The following is a 17,930-nucleotide window of genomic DNA, read 5'->3' as shown; positions in this document are numbered from 1 at the left end:
CTCAACATCTTGAACCCGCAGCTGCGCAGGAGTAGACAAAAAAAGGGAAACACACTGTCCATAGGGCGATTGCCGCTTAGTTCTAAAACCTTTGTGCTGCACGCTGTCCAGGATCGGAAGGATTTCTGTCCACTGCCGGGTCTCCGCTCAGCCGGAGTTGACACTCAGGGGTGTCTTACCGGCCAAAGGACGCGGGTGGAAACCACTGGCGGGTCTGAAAAGGGGTACAGAGGGTGGGGGAGCGCCTCGCGGCGTCGCCTTGCTCTTCTTCACCCAGTGACATCCCTTCCTGTTGACTTTCGAGGCTTCCAGAGTCGGTGCCCGCGGGCTCTGGCTACTCACCGAGGGAAAACAAGAGCTTCCCTGCCGCTGTGACCCTGAAATCGGACTCGGAACTGTCAACTGCTTCCACTGCCAAACAGTACTATTTGAAACAGTCAAGATACCTTCCGGGTAAGTAGAGACCATGAAATGTCTCCTGGTGACAAAAGCATGTTAGCAGGTCATGCTCCGGCGTCCCTGAGTCTTTGACGAAAGGGCGCCCGTGACCCGCCGTCGCAGCCCTCCGCTGGCCCAGCCTGTCACCAGGCACTGTTCTGGACTTTCTGCCTCTGCGAAATGGGCTCAAGAAACGCCTGGGAGCCGCAAATCAAGATGACGAGAGTGCTCCGGAAAACACCACCCTCCCCACCAAAGCTGTGCCTTCAGTAAAAGCGAAACTTTATTCAGACAATTCTGCACTCCCATTACTAGTGTTTTATTTTATATATATATATATATATATATATGAGAATTTATATACTGTTCACTAAATAATCTGCTGTGTGCTTTAAAAAGATCATCTAACTGCTAGGTAGGCCACGCTTAGGGGCTCAAAAGGGGTCGGGGGGACTGGTCGCGGGGCCGCTGCCCATATCTGGGTAGAGAGGGCGATGACTTGTTCTGGGACTGAAGTCCTTAGGACCACGGCGAGAGGAGTGGGAATTAAGACCATAAGAGAGGGTGCGCTTTGGAAAGGTGCAAAGGCATCAGTCAGCTTGTCAGTTTTGGTGTTGAAACCATGAGGAGGTTCTGTTCTGACTGCAAGAGCAGGAGTGTAATAAGGTTTTCAGAACACAGATTCCCGGGGGACATTCCCCCCGCCCCCCCACCCCGCCCCGCGTTTTCTTTAAACTGAATCCACCTCACTGAAATAAAATCAGTGATTATGTTACCTACAGAAGTGCGCCCTCTAGTGGTGGGAAAGGCGATTGTAAAATTTTCGGCAGAGGATAGTGTTAGTGGCTCTTTGCGACCCTGTGGACTGTAGCCCACAAAGGCTCCTTTGTCCATGGGATTCTCCAGGCAAGAATACTGGAGCGGGTTGCGATTTCCTTCTCCAGGGGATCTTCCCGAACCCGGGATTGAACCTGGGTCTTCTGCATTGCAGGCAGATTCTTTAGTGTCTGAGCCACCACCCTTTTCCCAGTTCTGCTTGTTTCCTAATGTAGTTTTCAAGTTATTTCAGGGTATCTGAGACCTGTCTGATTGTTTACTTTTTACCCAGAAAGCTCTAACCAATTCTGCTTACTCTGGGTCAGAAGCATGGCTGTAAATTGAAGCCTGAGAAACACTCAAAATTAGAATGAATTGTTTGCAATCTAAACCTGAGCCTTTCTGTACCCTGTTCTGACATATTCTGTCTCAAAGACAGCCCTTCTAGAGCTGGGTGAGAATTGAAACTAGAATTGAGCTCAGCTCAGTCACTTGGACAAACATTTATTGAGCACCTACCGTTGAGCCAGCAGAGAACAAATACACAAAGAAGTGATCTTTGACATTTATTTCTGGGCCATAGTTACTCATTGAATATCTTCAGGAATAACAAAGAATATTGCCTTTGGGCCCCTGCCTTTTTTTTTTTTTTTAACTGTAAAGCTAAGTATTAAGGTCTTATGAAGCATCAACCTTCAGGATCATGGGAGCTCCCGAAAGCTTCCATATAATTTCAGGGCAGCATGACATCATACTGCAAGAATTGGCAGATCTGTGACACACGCCTTCAGGGAGAGAGACGCAAGAGTCACAGTTACTGACCTGCTGCTGACTGTCTGTGTACGGGAGCACGACTCTGAGGTTCTGTCTTGTTACTTGCAGTGGGACTGCAGTCATCAGCTCCCCCTGTAAGCCTCAGGAACTTAATGATCACAAGATGGTTGTTGCAAATAGAGTGTACGGAGGACCTGCTCACCATCTCCGCGACGCCCCCTGGTCTCACTCCCGGTTCCGGCACTTTTGAAACCCGGCTCGAGTGGACCTTCTTGAGTCTCATTATTACATACGGTCCTTCCTTCCACCTGGTGAATCCAGCGTCCTGTGTCATTTCTGTGTGTGCTCCTCCCAACTGTATTTTCACTTTCTTAGCAAGACACGAATTCTGGGATCTGCCGCCCACTCAGGCCATGTCACGTTCCCCCCACCCCCTCCATCCTTGGGATTGGCCCCAAGGTCTTTCCCTTCCAGAAACACACCTCCCTACCCACTACCCAGTCCCCAGCATGATTCACATTTCAGCTTTAAAGTAGCTTTTAAAAGAGACTGGCTTAGTTGCTTCCGTTTTTTGCCCCCTCGGCACCAGATTCTTCTAAATAATCCCCACACTGCTAATAACTGGCTTCTCTACAGCTGTTGATGTCTCCTTTTTAATCAGAGTAGATGGTAAGAGCCACAAAGGCAGAGACTGGTCTGTTCTGTTCACCACTTTTTCTCCAATGCCCACACACTGCCTGGCATGCAGTAGGTGCTCAGTAAATATTTGCTAACTTTTGCTGACTTTTTAATTTCCTTTGAGGGGAGGCATGATAGAGTGATTTCTGCTTCTCTTTAAGAGTGTTTACTTTAAGAAGGTGGTCTAGAAAAGCCTGTAAACTAATACATGTTTTGAAATTCTACATTTTGCCTATTTCCAAGAAAACTGAAATCTTTAAAAAGGCAAAGAATTGAAGCAGTTACCTTCAATAGTATGTATGTACTTTTAAGAACTCGGAGTATTGCAAGGCTAATTGTATTAAAATAACTTAACTATTCAGGGCCCATTCTTTGTTGAACTATAAAAAATGTTCACCTAGAGAGATTTGTAGTTTTTCCCCCTGACCTTATACCTACTTTGTGGGTAAATATTTAAAGATGTTTTTAACCTGAGTAATTGCTACTTGCTGCATCTTCTTTATTGTTGGGTAATTGCTTATTGTAGTTCTATTTGTAGGTATTTTATTAGAAACCAAAATCCATAAGGAGCTACATCCTACAATAAAGGGAAATGATTTACCTGATGGAGTGTTTCCTTAGAGTGTTTCCTTAGAGAACTGATGATAAGTGACCTTGAGGTTCAATTCAGAAACCACCAGGCTTGCTTCTAGCTTTAAAACAAGGGATATTACATGTCTCATAAACGTGAAACCTTGCCAAGGAGCTCAGTTTGTGAAAAGCCAGAGCCCGTATCACCTGGGGAGAGTTTCTGACTCACTACATTAATGGTAGGGAACCTACACATATGACCCAGAGGCTTAGACAGTGTGACGACTCCAGTGTCTCCTAAACTGAACCCAATTTAATTATCAGTGAAAAGACAGCAAGTTCAGGAAGTGTTCAAATCTCTTTAACACATGTTAAGCCAACACCCTCTGACCACTGGGTAATGAAGGCTGATTCCACCTTTCCCAGATTTTGGAAAATCATAAATAAACTGTTGAGATTTTACTGTATCTGACATGCAAATAAGCTTCCCAGATGAATCTTTATGTGTACTTCCCAACTTCTCAGTTCTCCTGGGTTCTTGGCCACATGTCTGTTTTTCCAGCTGAATCCAGCACGTTTTCCCAGCTTGAAACCAACCAAGTGTTCCTCAAGGGTCTGGCACAGAGCGCACACTCAAAATGAGTGAGTGACATGGAAATGTCTTTTGGAAGAAGATTTTTGTGCCATCTCAGTTTTTACAAAACATTTAGCAGGAAATGTCCAATGTTTATTATTATTTGCATGGAAAAAAAAAACAACACACATTTCTAAAAGACACTGTGAGGATTCCAGGTGATTGTGTGATTGTGTTGAGGGTTAGGAAGGTGTCAGGGTCCACATAGTGTTTGCTATCTTACAGCCAAAATTTATTTCCATTCCCCCAAGTTGTTTCTAGTCTTAGTTTGAATGTATATTTTTCCTTCAAGTTTACGATCACACTCTCTAACCTCTGAAATGACTGTTTTGTCCTTCTAAGGTGTAAACCCCAAGAACGTGTCCCTGATTGCCAGTGGGAAGGATGTGAACTCATATGTCTGGAACAGCCAGTTGTTTCCTAAGTCCCTGGGACCCTTGGGGGCAGAGCTTGCTTTCAGAAGGAATAACGCAGGTAAAGCAAGATTGCATCCAAAGTGTGAATTTACGTTGCTCTCCTTCTGCAGATCTTTACTTTAAAATGTACTGTGGCTGCCTTCTTCCAACCAAGATGCCTTGGGGGGGGGGGGAGGGGGCACAGGAGGGCTTCCAGCTGGTCCTCAGCAGGAGAGTTTTCAGGAAATCACTTGTAGATCTTAACTTCTCTGTGGGTTCTTTCCTAAAATGGATCTGCCTGAACAGGGGTCTCTTTTTTCCTGTTTTACAAAAGAAAAGACTTGTCACCACTCACTACAATGTGTTCCCCTCTCACACCCATCACTCAAGTGTGAAAATATCTGGGGTGCCAGTCAGAGGGCCAATTTGATGTTTTGGTGTCAATGTTGAGAAAGTGAGTTCCTCTGATGATTGGGGGACAGATTCTTTTTAAGTCAAGTGGTTTCCAGTTCTTAACTTGTAAAAAAAATTAAAGGAGAACCTGAGAAGCTGAATAATTAAAAATCATTCTTAAAACTAATACAATATTGTATTAATTCCATTGTTCTCCAACATTTATGAGATTTCTAGAGATTTCTCGTTGCTTCCCATCTTAAAAAAAAAATTGAAACTGAATTCTGTCTGATTTTAGTAATAAATAATATTTATTTGGGCTTCCCTGGTGGCTTAGTGGTAAAGAATTCATCTGCAGTGCAGAAGATGGGGATTCAGTCCCTGGGTTGGGAAGATCCCCTGGAGGAGAGCATGACCACCCACTCCAGTATTCTTGCCTGGGAAATCCCATGGCCAGAGGAGCCTGGCAGGCTACAGTCCATGGGATCTTAGAGAGTCAGACACGACTAGCATGCTCTATTTATTTATGGATATATGAACCACTTGTAAAAGGGTCCATCTTTCTCATTAAGAGATGAATTTTTAAAAACATCCAACCTTTCATTTTTAATAATAAAGTTTTATAATATTCACCTTTTTGATTAATTATATACAATGAATCATTCTAACTAAAACAGAGAAAAAGTATTTTAATATACTTATGGTTGGTTATGAGACCCTTTTTAAAGGTTTTAATCTATACATATTTTTGACTGGTTAAAGACTTTTAAATCTAATACTATGTTTGGATAAAATGAGTTAACATGAATAAAAATAAAATTTTAGAAAGAAAAGAGATTCATGTGAAATTTCTACCTGTCACAAAGGACTGTGGTCACGAATTTCTTAAGTCAGTATTGGTGAGGGTAAGATCACTATGGTATTTAGATTCCATTGGTTGTATTTAAGAGAGAGATGTAATAGTTTATTTTTAAATGTCTATAATCACACTATGCCAGAAGGTACATCCTTGGGCATTGCTAAGACTTATGATGAAACATTTTAGATAGCAGCTGAAAGTGAGTTCTTTCTTAAAAAGGAGATGTAGGTGGTATTGGATCAAGAGGGTGAGGGTCACTGTAGCAGCTGAGGAGGTCTGAGTGACGTCACACACTCTGGATACCTCACAAGCTTTCTCCACGCTTTGAAGACTCAGCCCACCCAACAGAGCCGAGGTGTCCGACACTGCAGCTCTGCGCTTTGCTTCCTTTTCTCTCAGTTACTTAAAAATAGGATTCACCCAACCAACTGGTTGGATACAAACAACAGCCCCACAGCTTTGAGCCTCAGGGGAATAGATGATCGACAGCAAATGAAAGCTGTGACTGCACAGAAAACATATTCTTTTAAGGTTTCTTTCTGGATCTTATCACTAATCATGGAATCCATTTCTTCCTCTGCTTTTCCTGTAACATTCTCCTTCTTGTTCATTCTTTCTTTCTGTCTTCTCTTTAGAAGAAAGCATAATCAAACCCATTGAAAAGCTATCATGCAATGAAAGCGTCCCTGAAAAATTAGAGGACCCACAAGGTAATTTCTGGGCACGGTAGATGAGTAGAGTGTGTCCTTCGAATCTCCTGTCCAATGTGCCTCTCCACATCTATCCCAAACGTGGTCGTTAAGAGGCCCCTGTGATGGCCAAAGGCACCTGCTTCCAGGGGTCAGATCAGGACTAGGAGAGACGGGAGCGTCCACACTGCGAGCAGCCTCTTTCTTCAGTCGTTGGGATTCTAAGAGTAATTTGCTCTCAAACAAGCTCTACACTTGTCTTCTGAAATTATGACAATTTATAGAAATCAAGCAAATCTGCTGCAAATAACTGAAAGAGTATTTTCACTGATGGTGGTGGAGGGTGGTAACAGCTGACACGCGTTGGACAGCAGATCCTGTGCCAAGTGCTCGGATCCACCTCGCTCAGTCCGTACAACAATCCCTATGAGAACAGGTGCACTCGCCAGGGTGATTTTATGAGATGATGAAGCGCCCAGAGGGATGGGGGCTTCCCGGAAGGAAACCCACCCTTAGGTCACGAACTGGAGTCACACAAACCTGGGGGCGTTCAGGGTGACCTTTTGGGTTCCCGTTCGATCTCGGTCACTTACTGTGAGAACTCAGCCAGGTCAGGTGTGGGTAACATGCCTCTATGGGGTTGCTATGCGGACTGAATGGGAGTGAGTACCTCTACGCTCGTAGTGCCTCGCATGAAATATAGAAGATGCCCTCCAAGTAGAATTTAGCGTTAGTAGTGGTTGTAATCGAAGTTACTCTCCGGTGCTTTAAAACTATTCACCTTTTGACTCTGAAACTTTATGATACGTCACTAGGAAATCTTGGAAGTTATGCTCCTTACAATCAGGCAGGATATATTCCTTCCTTTCTCAAAAAAGAAGTGGGGTCAGCTGGCCAGAGGATACACTTCGCACCGCTTGGTGCGACAGCTTCAGGTAAGAACAACTTCAGATCACAGTTTTTGAGAATTCTGATGAGAACGGCACGTCCAAAGACTGTAGTCACTTTTCCTGAGTGAAGACCTTTAAATTAGTCTCATCTATTAACTACAGTTCTAATAGCTTTTGGCAAAATGTCCCGTTTTCCTTCCAAAGATGTGGTTTGATGAGTATAATGACAGGAGCCACTTACACAAGGATGCTGCCACTGAATTGTCCCAACGACCTCATCAGGTCGACCTTTTACAGATGAGGAAGCGGACATTGTGAGCAGCTCACTGAGGGTCACTCAGCTCGTAAGCGGCGTAGCTGGGACTGAGCCTGTCCGTCCAAGTCCTGAGAGAGGGCTGTGCTGCATGAGGAGATGTGAGAGGGTGAATCTCTCAGAGCTCCCTGCCTGGTACCGGGCGCTGAGCAAAAAAAACCGTGACAGATGCTGAGGCTTGGCCGCCTGTCAGGTAACGGGCGGCTCTTCTGCAGGTCCGCCTTAAGACTTTAGAAATAAATCGCAGGATTCTCACCGGCACTTGCCTTGCAATCTAGTAGGTGGTGAAGTCTCCTTCCCCACCCTCCGATGTAAGGAGGAGTTAGGTCACGCCTCTGCAGTGGTGTGGCGTGCAACAGCCGCATGCAGGGGGACACTATGAGGTGAGGATTCTGAACTTGGGTTGACCCGATCTGACCATGAATGTTGTCTAAATTATTTCAATCTAAAATAGATATCCTGCCTGATTAAAGCACCTAAAATAAACACCGAGGCAGATAACTTCAAGTTTGATAAGGTACCAAGTTACAGTTTAATTTAAAAGTTGACTTCAGAAGTCTTCTCCCAGCCAGGATCTTATATTAGAAATCCTGGTTAGAGTCACCAGTCTTTAAAGTTCACACGCTTGGAGTTAAAAGTGTAAAAACCACTGGACTCTCGCATTTTATGTCTTACCACAGTAGAAGTGCTTCATCAGTACTGTTACCTTATCTGTGAAAAGAAATGCTTCAGGGTCTCTCTGCTGAAACAAAATATATAAGTAAACATTTTATACAGCAATACTTTTTTAAAGCCTGAAATATATTAAGCCAGCCTTATCATGAGTCATTAGCCACGACTTGCTAGCACTTTTTAATATGAAGACAGAAAATCATAATGTCTCAAAGTTATTCTGAGTACCTGAGAAAGTAAAAGTGAGTATTTTTGAATATATTATAAGAGATTGGAGGCCTTTATACATTAATTATTCTGTCAGATTAGCATGCATATTCCTGGTTTCATTTTTTTAAGTAAAATGCTCTCTCATAACTTTTCATCTCTTCCATTTACTCTGCTTATCAGATTTTCCTACAGATCGTGCTAGGAGGAAAGGTAAAAAAAAGAAGTAAATATTAACCATTCTCAAGTGGTCAGTGCAAATCCTTAGGAAACACTGTTCTGTAAGAGATGTGTCTTCCAGCCCTCCCACTGGTGTGACAGTTACCCACAAGAGAATAAAACCAGGTCATTACCGTATTTGCTCGACTATTTCCCGTCTCTCGGCCTCCCTCTCTGCTCTGGTCCTCATCCTTGAGTTTGGAGCAGAAACGTCAGATAAGCTGCCTCCTCCCTCGCCAGGTCGTCTCTCATCCCGAGCCCCCTTGTGCCTCCCGGTCCCCTGCTCTGACAGCCACAGGGACTTGGAGCAGGGACCCGGTTCAGACACCGTCTGCCCCGAGGCGCGCTAACCCACTGAATTCTCCCAGCGCCTCTGCGGCAGAAGGCGCCGTCGTGAGCTCCACAGCACAGAGGTTTTCTGTCTTGCTAAAAGTTATGGCTCACCGTCTTAACTGGAGGCAAACACCTTTTCCTTTGGCCAACAAGGAACTCCTTGTTTTCGGCAAGGGGCTAAACGGCCCTGAGAGGAGACATGCAGGCTTTAAAGCGTCCGCGGGCGCTCAGCTCCGCCCTGGGGGTGGTGCAGGGTGGGCACCAGGTTTGTCACCCCCGGGGGGGCTGGAGCCCCAAAACAGTTACTTCTCAGGAAGGACTCCTGCCTCACCGGCAAGATGATTCCCATTTGAAAGGTTTTACGAATACTGGCCTGAACACAGTCTCCTTCAAATGCATCTGGGACTTGACTTAGACTGTCACGATGAGGAAAGAAAGCTGCTCTGGGTGTTACTCCCCGGGCCCTCGCTTCTCACCCACTGGTAACTTAGGAATGGGTTCCCTTTCCTCTTCTCTGAGCTATCAGGGGCCGCCTCCCAAGTGCCCTCTCCTCCGCCAGCCTGTGGTACCATTCTGCTCAGCTGGGGTCTTCAGATGTGAGGGCGCTAATTTATCATACTGATGCTGGTCTGTATCCCAGGGGGGTTATAGCCAAAGGGCGATTCTAGAAAACATGGCGCACTTATCTGGCCCTTCCAGACGCTGTCCCTGTCTTTGTTAGGGAGCTTTGTGTTGCCACTGAGAACTTTAAACCCAGTACGCGTGCTATGAAATGACCTGTTAAAACCAAGAAAGAGCTCCTGGCCTCCTTGTCCCGACCAAACCACCAACCCCCCGGCTGACCGTCACCAGGATGGCGCCTCACTGAAGGCTTCGTTCCCTCTCAGCCAAGGTTAGCAGCATGTCAGGACCCACCTGCCCCCATGAGCTCCTCCTACACTCCCGATTCTACAGTAAAAATGTAAGAAAAAACCGGGAAAAGCATGCAAATGAACAGAGCAGAGCTAGTATTAAGTGCACAGAACGGTTAGTCATTTCAGAATGGACTCCTACAGAGGATAATCCAAGAAGGATACTGACCACATCGTGTCAAAAGGTATTTAAATCCCAAGCAGAAAGATGGACCATCAAGTGAGAACAGCTTGACACCTGGCTGCCAGTTCGAAGCAAGGAAGGGGCAGAGGAGGGACTGAGAAGTTCTCTAGAAAATGATTTTACTGCTTTGTCATTTGAGATGCTCAAGCAATCAGAGCTTAGAAATGGTTCAGGTAACAAATGTCTAACACAGTAAAATGTTTCACAAAGTCTTCATCTGCCAAATCTAAGTATGAATAACACGAGCCTCGTAATGAAAGGTTTGGGGTCCGAAGATGGCTCACCATTCAAAGGGAGTCTGTTGTCATCCATCAATTTCCCAATAAAACATTTAAGTTTCTTGACTCTAAAAACCACATTTTCAGGTTTAAAGAGGAACCTACAATGGGACCGCAGGAAGTCAGACTTTACAGGACAATTCTGAATGCATTTTCTGTAGTGAAGCTGTGTTCAGGTGTCATTTAGATGTAACCACAGTGTGATATAAATAGTTGCTAACACTGTGGGAAAGACTTCGGGCAAGAGGAGAAGGGGGCAACAGAGGATGAGATGGTTGATTGGCATCAATGATGCAACGGACATTTGAGCAAACTCAGGGAAGACAGTGAAGGACAGGGGAGCCCGGCATGCTCCCTGGGGATGCCGTTCACGGCGTCGCAGAGAGTCAGACACGACTTAGCGACTGATCAACAACTGTGTGGGTACTGTCCATTGAACTGAAACCAAGGAGCGGCTCTTGGTCACCCAAGATGGTATTGCCTATCTAAATACGACGGGTGCTTCAGTGAGCAAAACATGGAAGAGCGGCGGTGTCAGAACTATAAACCAGAAATTATGACTCTGAAGCTGCTGAAAATGCTAATTGGCATCAGCACAGCTCTACACTAGAATTTTTGGTGTTTATATATGCACATATATAAAAAACTTCAGAGAACACCGAATTAATCTTTTAAATTCAGGTTTCCCCCCATGAAATGAACTGCTTTATTTTGCATGGTCATCTGAATAAAATTCTAATTTCTGGTTGTGCTTTCTTTCAGAATATTCCTGGAGCCCCAAAGCTGGTCGGGGGCAGTTTTCAGGACCTACTTACCATCCTACAGCCAAGAACCTAAACATTGTGACCCACGCACAGCCAGTGCCCTCCGTGCACGGGAGGACAGACTGGGTGGCCAAGTATGGAGGCCGCCGGTAGGAGTCTAGCGTGAAGCCCCACGGCGCCCCGCCACCGAGTCCACGCAAGTCCCCCGACCCTGGGAAATGTCTACAGATGTCTATTTCTACTGTGTTCTGAAAGAAATATATAATAGTGGGTACCCTGAAGAGCAAAAATCATCTATTTTATTTCTTTCCTAGAAATGAAATGCATTTTCTTAGCATCATTGCCCACAGTGCTGATAATACGGGTAGGACTCTACAAAGTATTGAATAAACTTTATTTGCCAAAGTATCAAGTATTTGATCTACAAATTAGTAGATACTAAATACTCTAAGAAGCTTTTTTTTTTTTAAAGAAAAATGCCTCCAGAAATTAAGTGTTTAGAGTGTTTTATATTTGCCCCAACTAATACTTCATCATTTGGCCTCAAAGATTTGTTTTTTTACAGCAATTACGTAGATGGCTGTGGGCTGTCCATTACAGTTCTTTGTGGCCAAGGTTCTACTCTACCATTTGGCAATGGTAATTTATAAAAGATGGTAATTCATCATTTTCCTATTTTGGAATGAGATAATTTTGGATGCAATGATAATTCCAATCTAGAGCAGGGTGTCTTTCTTAGAAATACTTCTTTAACAAAGATTTCAAAATTACGTCACCTGATTATATCAGAGAGAGAGTCTCCTGTTTGATTTTGACCAATACAACCGCTGTGATTTAATGGTGATGTATCAAACCCAATGCTTGATGATTTCCAGCTTGATCAAGTCAAGGTTCTGTCATCTTCACATCAAGCGTGCTCATCACTTTCAAAACGCATTGTTTCAGCATCCCCACCAGACACACAGAACGCCAGCTTGTCCTCCAAAGCAAATTCTTGCTGCTGCTGCTGCAGACAGATCACTGACTCAGCTCTGAACGTCACACTTGCTCTGACGAGCAAATGCATTCGGTTGCTATAGCGGTGATCTCACTTACGACATGTTTTCTTAGTTTTATTTTTAAATTGTTATTTAAAATCGACATTTTGAACTTAGAACTGGTCTATTTAAGCCTGTCGTTTTACAGACTGGATGTTCTTTTTAAAGAATAATGTTATCAAACTGCTGATATCTTATGCATTTTATGACTTTACAACAAATGCAACTGGTATCATCTTGTGGACATTATATAAAGGCACATTATATTAAGAATATGGTATTTTTGTACAGAAGATTCAGCTCACCTTGTTGAAAAATGTTAAAATCTAAAGAGTAATTTATATTAATATTAGTGATAATGGCACATATATATTTGTAGTTTTAATGTCTCGAAGCTAAAATATTCTTTTGTGTTGCTGGGAAACTTTTAAACTGTGAATAGATATTAAAATTGATATGGTTAACTAGTCTGTTTTCTTTACATTTTTAAACCTTGTACTCATACTCTGAGGCCTGTTTTTGTTGTTAATGTCAACTTTTTTTCTTTAAACCAGTTGCGGGTTTATGAAGCGTCTAATCAGAAAGTAGAGTCTCCATATCCTCCTTCATCTCCCCCTCCTCAGTTCTCCCTACTATGAATATCTTGCCTAAGTGTGGTACATTTGCTACAACTGACGAACCAACATTGATTCCCTGTCAGTAAAGCCCACAGTTTACATCAGGGTTCAGGTTTTCGTGCTGTACATTCTGTGGGTTTGGACAACATGTCTAATGACACGTAACCACCAAAGTTGTAGAGTATCTTACAAAACAGTTTCACTTCCCCAGAAATCCCTTGTTCCACCCATTCCTTCCTCCCTGCAAACCTCTGGCAACCACTGATCTTTGTATTATCTCCACAGTTTTTCTTTTTCCACAATGTCATGCAGTTGGAAAAGCCAATTTTCAGATTGGCTTCTCTTGCTTCGTAATATCCATTTAAACCCCCTCGCTGTCTTCTCCTGGCTTGGTATCTCATTTCTGTTTATCACTGAATGGTGTTCCCTTGTCTATATGCCCCTTGTATTACGGTTTATCCATTCACCAGCTGAAGGACATTTGCTTGTTTCCAGAGTTTGGGCAATGATGACTAAAGCTGCTATAAACATTCATGGACACGTTTTTGTGTGGATGTCAGTTTTCACGTCACCTGATTCACTGCTGGATCATATGGTGGGAGCATGTCTGATTTTGTAAGAATAAGACTGTCTTCCACAGCGACTCTACCCTTTTGCATCCCCACCAGCAGCGCATGGGAACTTCTGTTGCTCCACATCCTCACCAGCACCTGGTGTTGGGTTTTGGATTTTGGGGTTCTCATAAGTGTGCAGTAATATCTCATTTTTAATTTGCAACTCCCTAATAACATAGGATGTGAAGCATCTTTTCACACGCTTGTCTATCTTCAAAAATTAGACTGTTTTCTCATTGCTGAATCTGAACAGTTCTTTGTATATTCTGAACAAGACCTTTATCAGTTATCTTTTGCAAATGTTACCTCCCAGTCCGCAACTTTTCTTTCCATTCTCTTAATGTTCTCTGTGGAGCAGTTTTTAATTTAAATGAAGTCCAACTTACCAGCTTTTAATTTCATGGATCACGCTTCTGGTGTTGCATCTAAAAAGCCATCACCAAACCCATGGTCACCAGAGATTCTTTTCCTATATTCTAGATGTTTTGCAGTTTTACATTTAGACCTAGCTAAGATCCATTTTTCTGAAAGGTATTTGGTCTCTGCTAAGATTCCTTTTCACGTTGATGTTCAGTAGTTTCAGCGTCATTTGTTGAAAAGATTCTTCTCCATTAAACTGCCTTTGGAACTTCGTCAAAGATCAGCTGACCGTATCCGTGTGCATCTTTTTCTGGGTTCTGTTCTGCTCCACTGATCTATGTGTGTATTCTCACCAACACCAGCTGTCTTGATTCCTGTCCTTGATTCCTTGATTTGTATCAGTTACATAATGTCAGCCTACCAACTTTGTTTCTGTCCTTCAGTATCCTGTTTGCTATCTGGGGTCCCTCTCTGCTCCATATCAACTTCTACTATCAGTTTGCCAATATCCACAACATAACTGGGATTTTTTAAATTGGGATTGCAATGAACAAGCAATATGGGTCAAGTCAGGAAGAACTGACATCCTGACACTCTTCAGCCTTCCTGTTCATGTACAACAACCGTTACTCTATTTAGTTACATCTTCTTTGACTTCTTTCATTATCATTTTCCTCATAGATCTTATACATATTTGTTGGATTTATATCTGTTTAGTTCTACTATAATTTTTAATGTCAAATTTGAATTGTTCATTGTTCATTTACAAGGAAGCAAATGAGTTTTTTATACTAAAATTGTACCCTAATACCTGTTTTAATCACTTATAACATTAAATAATTAAATCCAGGAGTTTTCCCCCCACCCCCGGCAAATTTCTTTGAAATTTTCTACATAGACAATCATGTCATCTGCAAACAAAAAGTTTTATTCTTCCTTCTCAATCTACAGCATACTTTTAATTTCCTTTCTGTGTCTTATTGAACTAGCTAGGACTTCCAGTACAATGCTGAATAGAAGTGGTGAGTGTGAACATCCTTGCCCTCATCCTGAGCTTAGCAGGAAAACATTCAGTTTTGCCTTATTAAACAAGATGTTAACTGTAGGTTTTTTTTTTTGTAGATTTTCTTGATTAAGTTGAAGATGTTCCTATATTTTCAAGAGTTTTTATTATGAAGGGTGTTAGATTCTGTCAAATGCTTTTTCTGCATCTACTGAAAATGATCACTGATCATAAGATTTTTGTTCTTTAGTCTGTTGATACGATAGATTACATTAATTTTCAAATGCTTGAGACAGTTCTGTATACCTAGAATAAATCCCACTTGATCATGTTATGTAATTCTCTGTATGTATTGTTGGATGTGATTTGCTAATATTTTGTTGAGTATTTCTACACCTACGTTCATATATATAGAGAGAAAGAGACCAAAACTTTTCACTAGGTTTGGAAATTTTTTAAATTAAATGTTAAAACAACATAAATATGTGAAGCAAAGATTAATCATAAATACCAGAAAAAACTGACAAACACAGAGTGGGAGGTTTTTCTTAGAAAACAGATCCAGAGGCCTTAAAAATAAGACATGAGTAACACAGCAAAGTGTATCAACATACATACTGTATAGACTTTTGACCAATAAGGCAAAATACTAACATTTATCATGCACAAAAAGTCTACCTTATATTAGGCTACAAAGAAAACCTCAAATGTAGAAATATGTAAACTACTTCTTTTTACAGTATAGTAATAGTAGAATAAAAAAGCATTACTTAAACATTATCCCTTAAAAATTCAAAAATATTGTTCTAAACACTTCAGTCAAAAGGGAAAATCAAATCTGAAATAAATACCCTTAGAAATGGACAAAGACAGACTTCTGTATTAAAACTTGTAAAAGTCAGTCAAAGCAGATCACAAAGAAAAAACTATACACTTGCTCCATTTTGAGAGAAACAAAACCACTGAAGACGTGGTGAACTTGAGCATTCAGCTTAAGAAACTAGAAAGAGGAATAATAACTTTCAAGAGTAAACAGGAATTAACGTGAAAGTATAACATAACGTCCCGGGAGCAACAAGCGCCATCCAGGGCAGCAGTGGTCTCTGATACACTGTCCAACAGGAGAAACCAGGGCTCCTTGGAGAAACGGCCGCTTCCAGCGTTGGGGCGTGAAACATACAAGACGAGCCTGGAGCCTCTTACGGTGCCAGGAGATGGTGAAGTTCTATAAAAACAAGCAAGCAAGCAAGCAAACAAAAAAGCCTACACTGACTGGCTATATCAATGGGCCATGGGCCAACTAAAAGAGTTCCCCATGTTCAAAACCGCAACAATCCGAACAAGAAAATCAATGGAGAAGTACTGGATTACAACCCAAACTGGAAAATACCTGAGCCCACACTAAACGAGCGGATGGCCAGATGGACATACAACAGGGACGAGGCGACGCCTTCCATGCAGCCGAATTCCATGTAATTTTTATGTACACACTCTGACCTCGAGGAGGCAGAGCACAACTCCCCATTTCTTAAGCGTGGAGCACGCAGTGACTTCCTTTCAGAGTACCACACGGGAAAGTGGGGGAAAAGGGAGTAACTTCACCATGGGAAGCCTGAGGAACACTACCTCAGCCAGATGATCAAGGTCAGCATCAACAATAATGTATCTATGTTCATATATGTAACCTCCATCTGATGTGATGAAATCGACACTTCACCTCTGTGATCTTCCTCCCAAAAAAATCCAGATCTCAGTCTACTCATGAGGAAAACAGGAGACAAATCTCAATGGAAGCACATTCTATACAACACCTGATCAGTACTCCTCAAAACTCCGTCACCAAAGGCAAGGAAAGTCGAAGGGATGGTCACAGCCAAGAGGACCCTACACGGCAAATGAATGTAATATGCTATCCTAGATGAGATCACGGAACAGAAAATGGGTCTTAGTTTAAAAATAAAAACTGAAGAAAGTATGGACTAGTGATAATGTAGCAGTATTGGTTCATTAGTTGTTACCCAACATATCATGCTAATGTAAGATGCTACTAATAGTAACAAAACTATAAAATATCCTGCAATACTTTTAATAGAAATGCAAAATGAATATGAAAAATGAAAAATGCAATATGAATAAAACTCTAAAATGCTTTAAGACACTTTAAAAAAACACCCCAAAATTTGAATTATATGAAGGGACATACAATGTCCTGGATTGGAGAGTAAATATTTTATATACAAACAACTCATACACCTCAATATATTAAAAAAAAATTAAAACTGGAAATCTAAATAGACACTTTCCCAAAGACATACAGATGGCCAACAGGTGTGCAGAAAGATGTTCGTCATTGCTAACTATTATAGAAATACACATCAAAACTACAAGGAGGTGTCATTTCACACCACTCAGAATGGCCATTATCAAAGCGTCTATAAAGAACAAATGCTGGAGAGGGTGTGGAGAAAAGGGAATGTCCTGCAGTGTTGGTGGGAATGTAAACTGGTGCAGTCACCACAGAGGACAGTGTGGAGGCTCCTTTAAAAATAGAGCTACCGTATGATCCAGGGATCCTATTCCTGGAAAGGTATCCAGAGAAAACAGGAATTCAAAGATACACACAACCCCAGTGTTCACAGCAGCACCATTTACAACAGCCAAGACAGAGACGCAACCTAAACGTCCATCAACAGACAAATGGATAAAGCCAGGGTGCATACACACAATGGAATATTACTCAACCATAAAAAGAATGACATACTGCCACTGCAACGACATGAATGGACCCAGAGATTTACATACTACATGAAGTTAGAAAGACAAATACGATATCACTTCCAAGTGGAATCTAAAATATGATGCAAACGAACTTACCTATGAAACTGAGACTCAGAGACACAGAAGAGACTTGTGGTTTTCAAAGCAGAGGGCAGGTGGGAGGGATGGTGTGGGTTTCCACTTAGTAGATGCAAGCTACTATATACAGAATGGATAAACAGGATCCTATAATATTCGGTATAAACCATAATGGAAAAAATATGAAAAAGAATGTATGTATATATATGTGCATATGTAACGGAATCACTCTGCTATACAACAGAAATTAATACATTTAATACCTCAATAAAATAAATTTAAAAAAAATAGGCTATGGCAGACATGTCAAACCATGTCATACACAAAGATGAGAAAAGTAAGGTTTCTTTCAAGAACTTAAGCCAATCCATAAAACTGATTTGTAAGTGCCTGAATAACATAGAAGAAATCCAATTAATACCAGTG

At 42.1% G+C, this 17,930-nt stretch overlaps 1 protein-coding gene across 1 annotated transcript in view; it reads left to right on the top strand.

Annotated features, from left to right (window-relative positions):
• The window catches only part of MAK (male germ cell associated kinase), a 48,812-nt gene extending 35,978 nt beyond the window's left edge, over positions 1 to 12,834 (top strand). The window contains exons 11-15 of the mRNA XM_043450023.1: positions 305 to 453; positions 4,253 to 4,384; positions 6,193 to 6,267; positions 7,062 to 7,181; positions 11,016 to 12,834. Of these exons, the coding sequence (XP_043305958.1) occupies positions 305 to 453; positions 4,253 to 4,384; positions 6,193 to 6,267; positions 7,062 to 7,181; positions 11,016 to 11,170 (631 nt within the window). The 3' untranslated portion in view covers positions 11,171 to 12,834. The remainder of the gene's footprint in view (positions 1 to 304; positions 454 to 4,252; positions 4,385 to 6,192; positions 6,268 to 7,061; positions 7,182 to 11,015) is intronic.
• The last annotated feature ends 5,096 nt before the right edge of the window (positions 12,835 to 17,930 follow it).

This window comes from Cervus canadensis, chromosome 28 (assembly GCF_019320065.1).
Source record: "Cervus canadensis isolate Bull #8, Minnesota chromosome 28, ASM1932006v1, whole genome shotgun sequence".
In the NCBI taxonomy this organism is placed as follows: Eukaryota; Metazoa; Chordata; class Mammalia; order Artiodactyla; family Cervidae; genus Cervus; species Cervus canadensis.
This window is presented reverse-complemented; position numbering and strand designations above follow the sequence as displayed.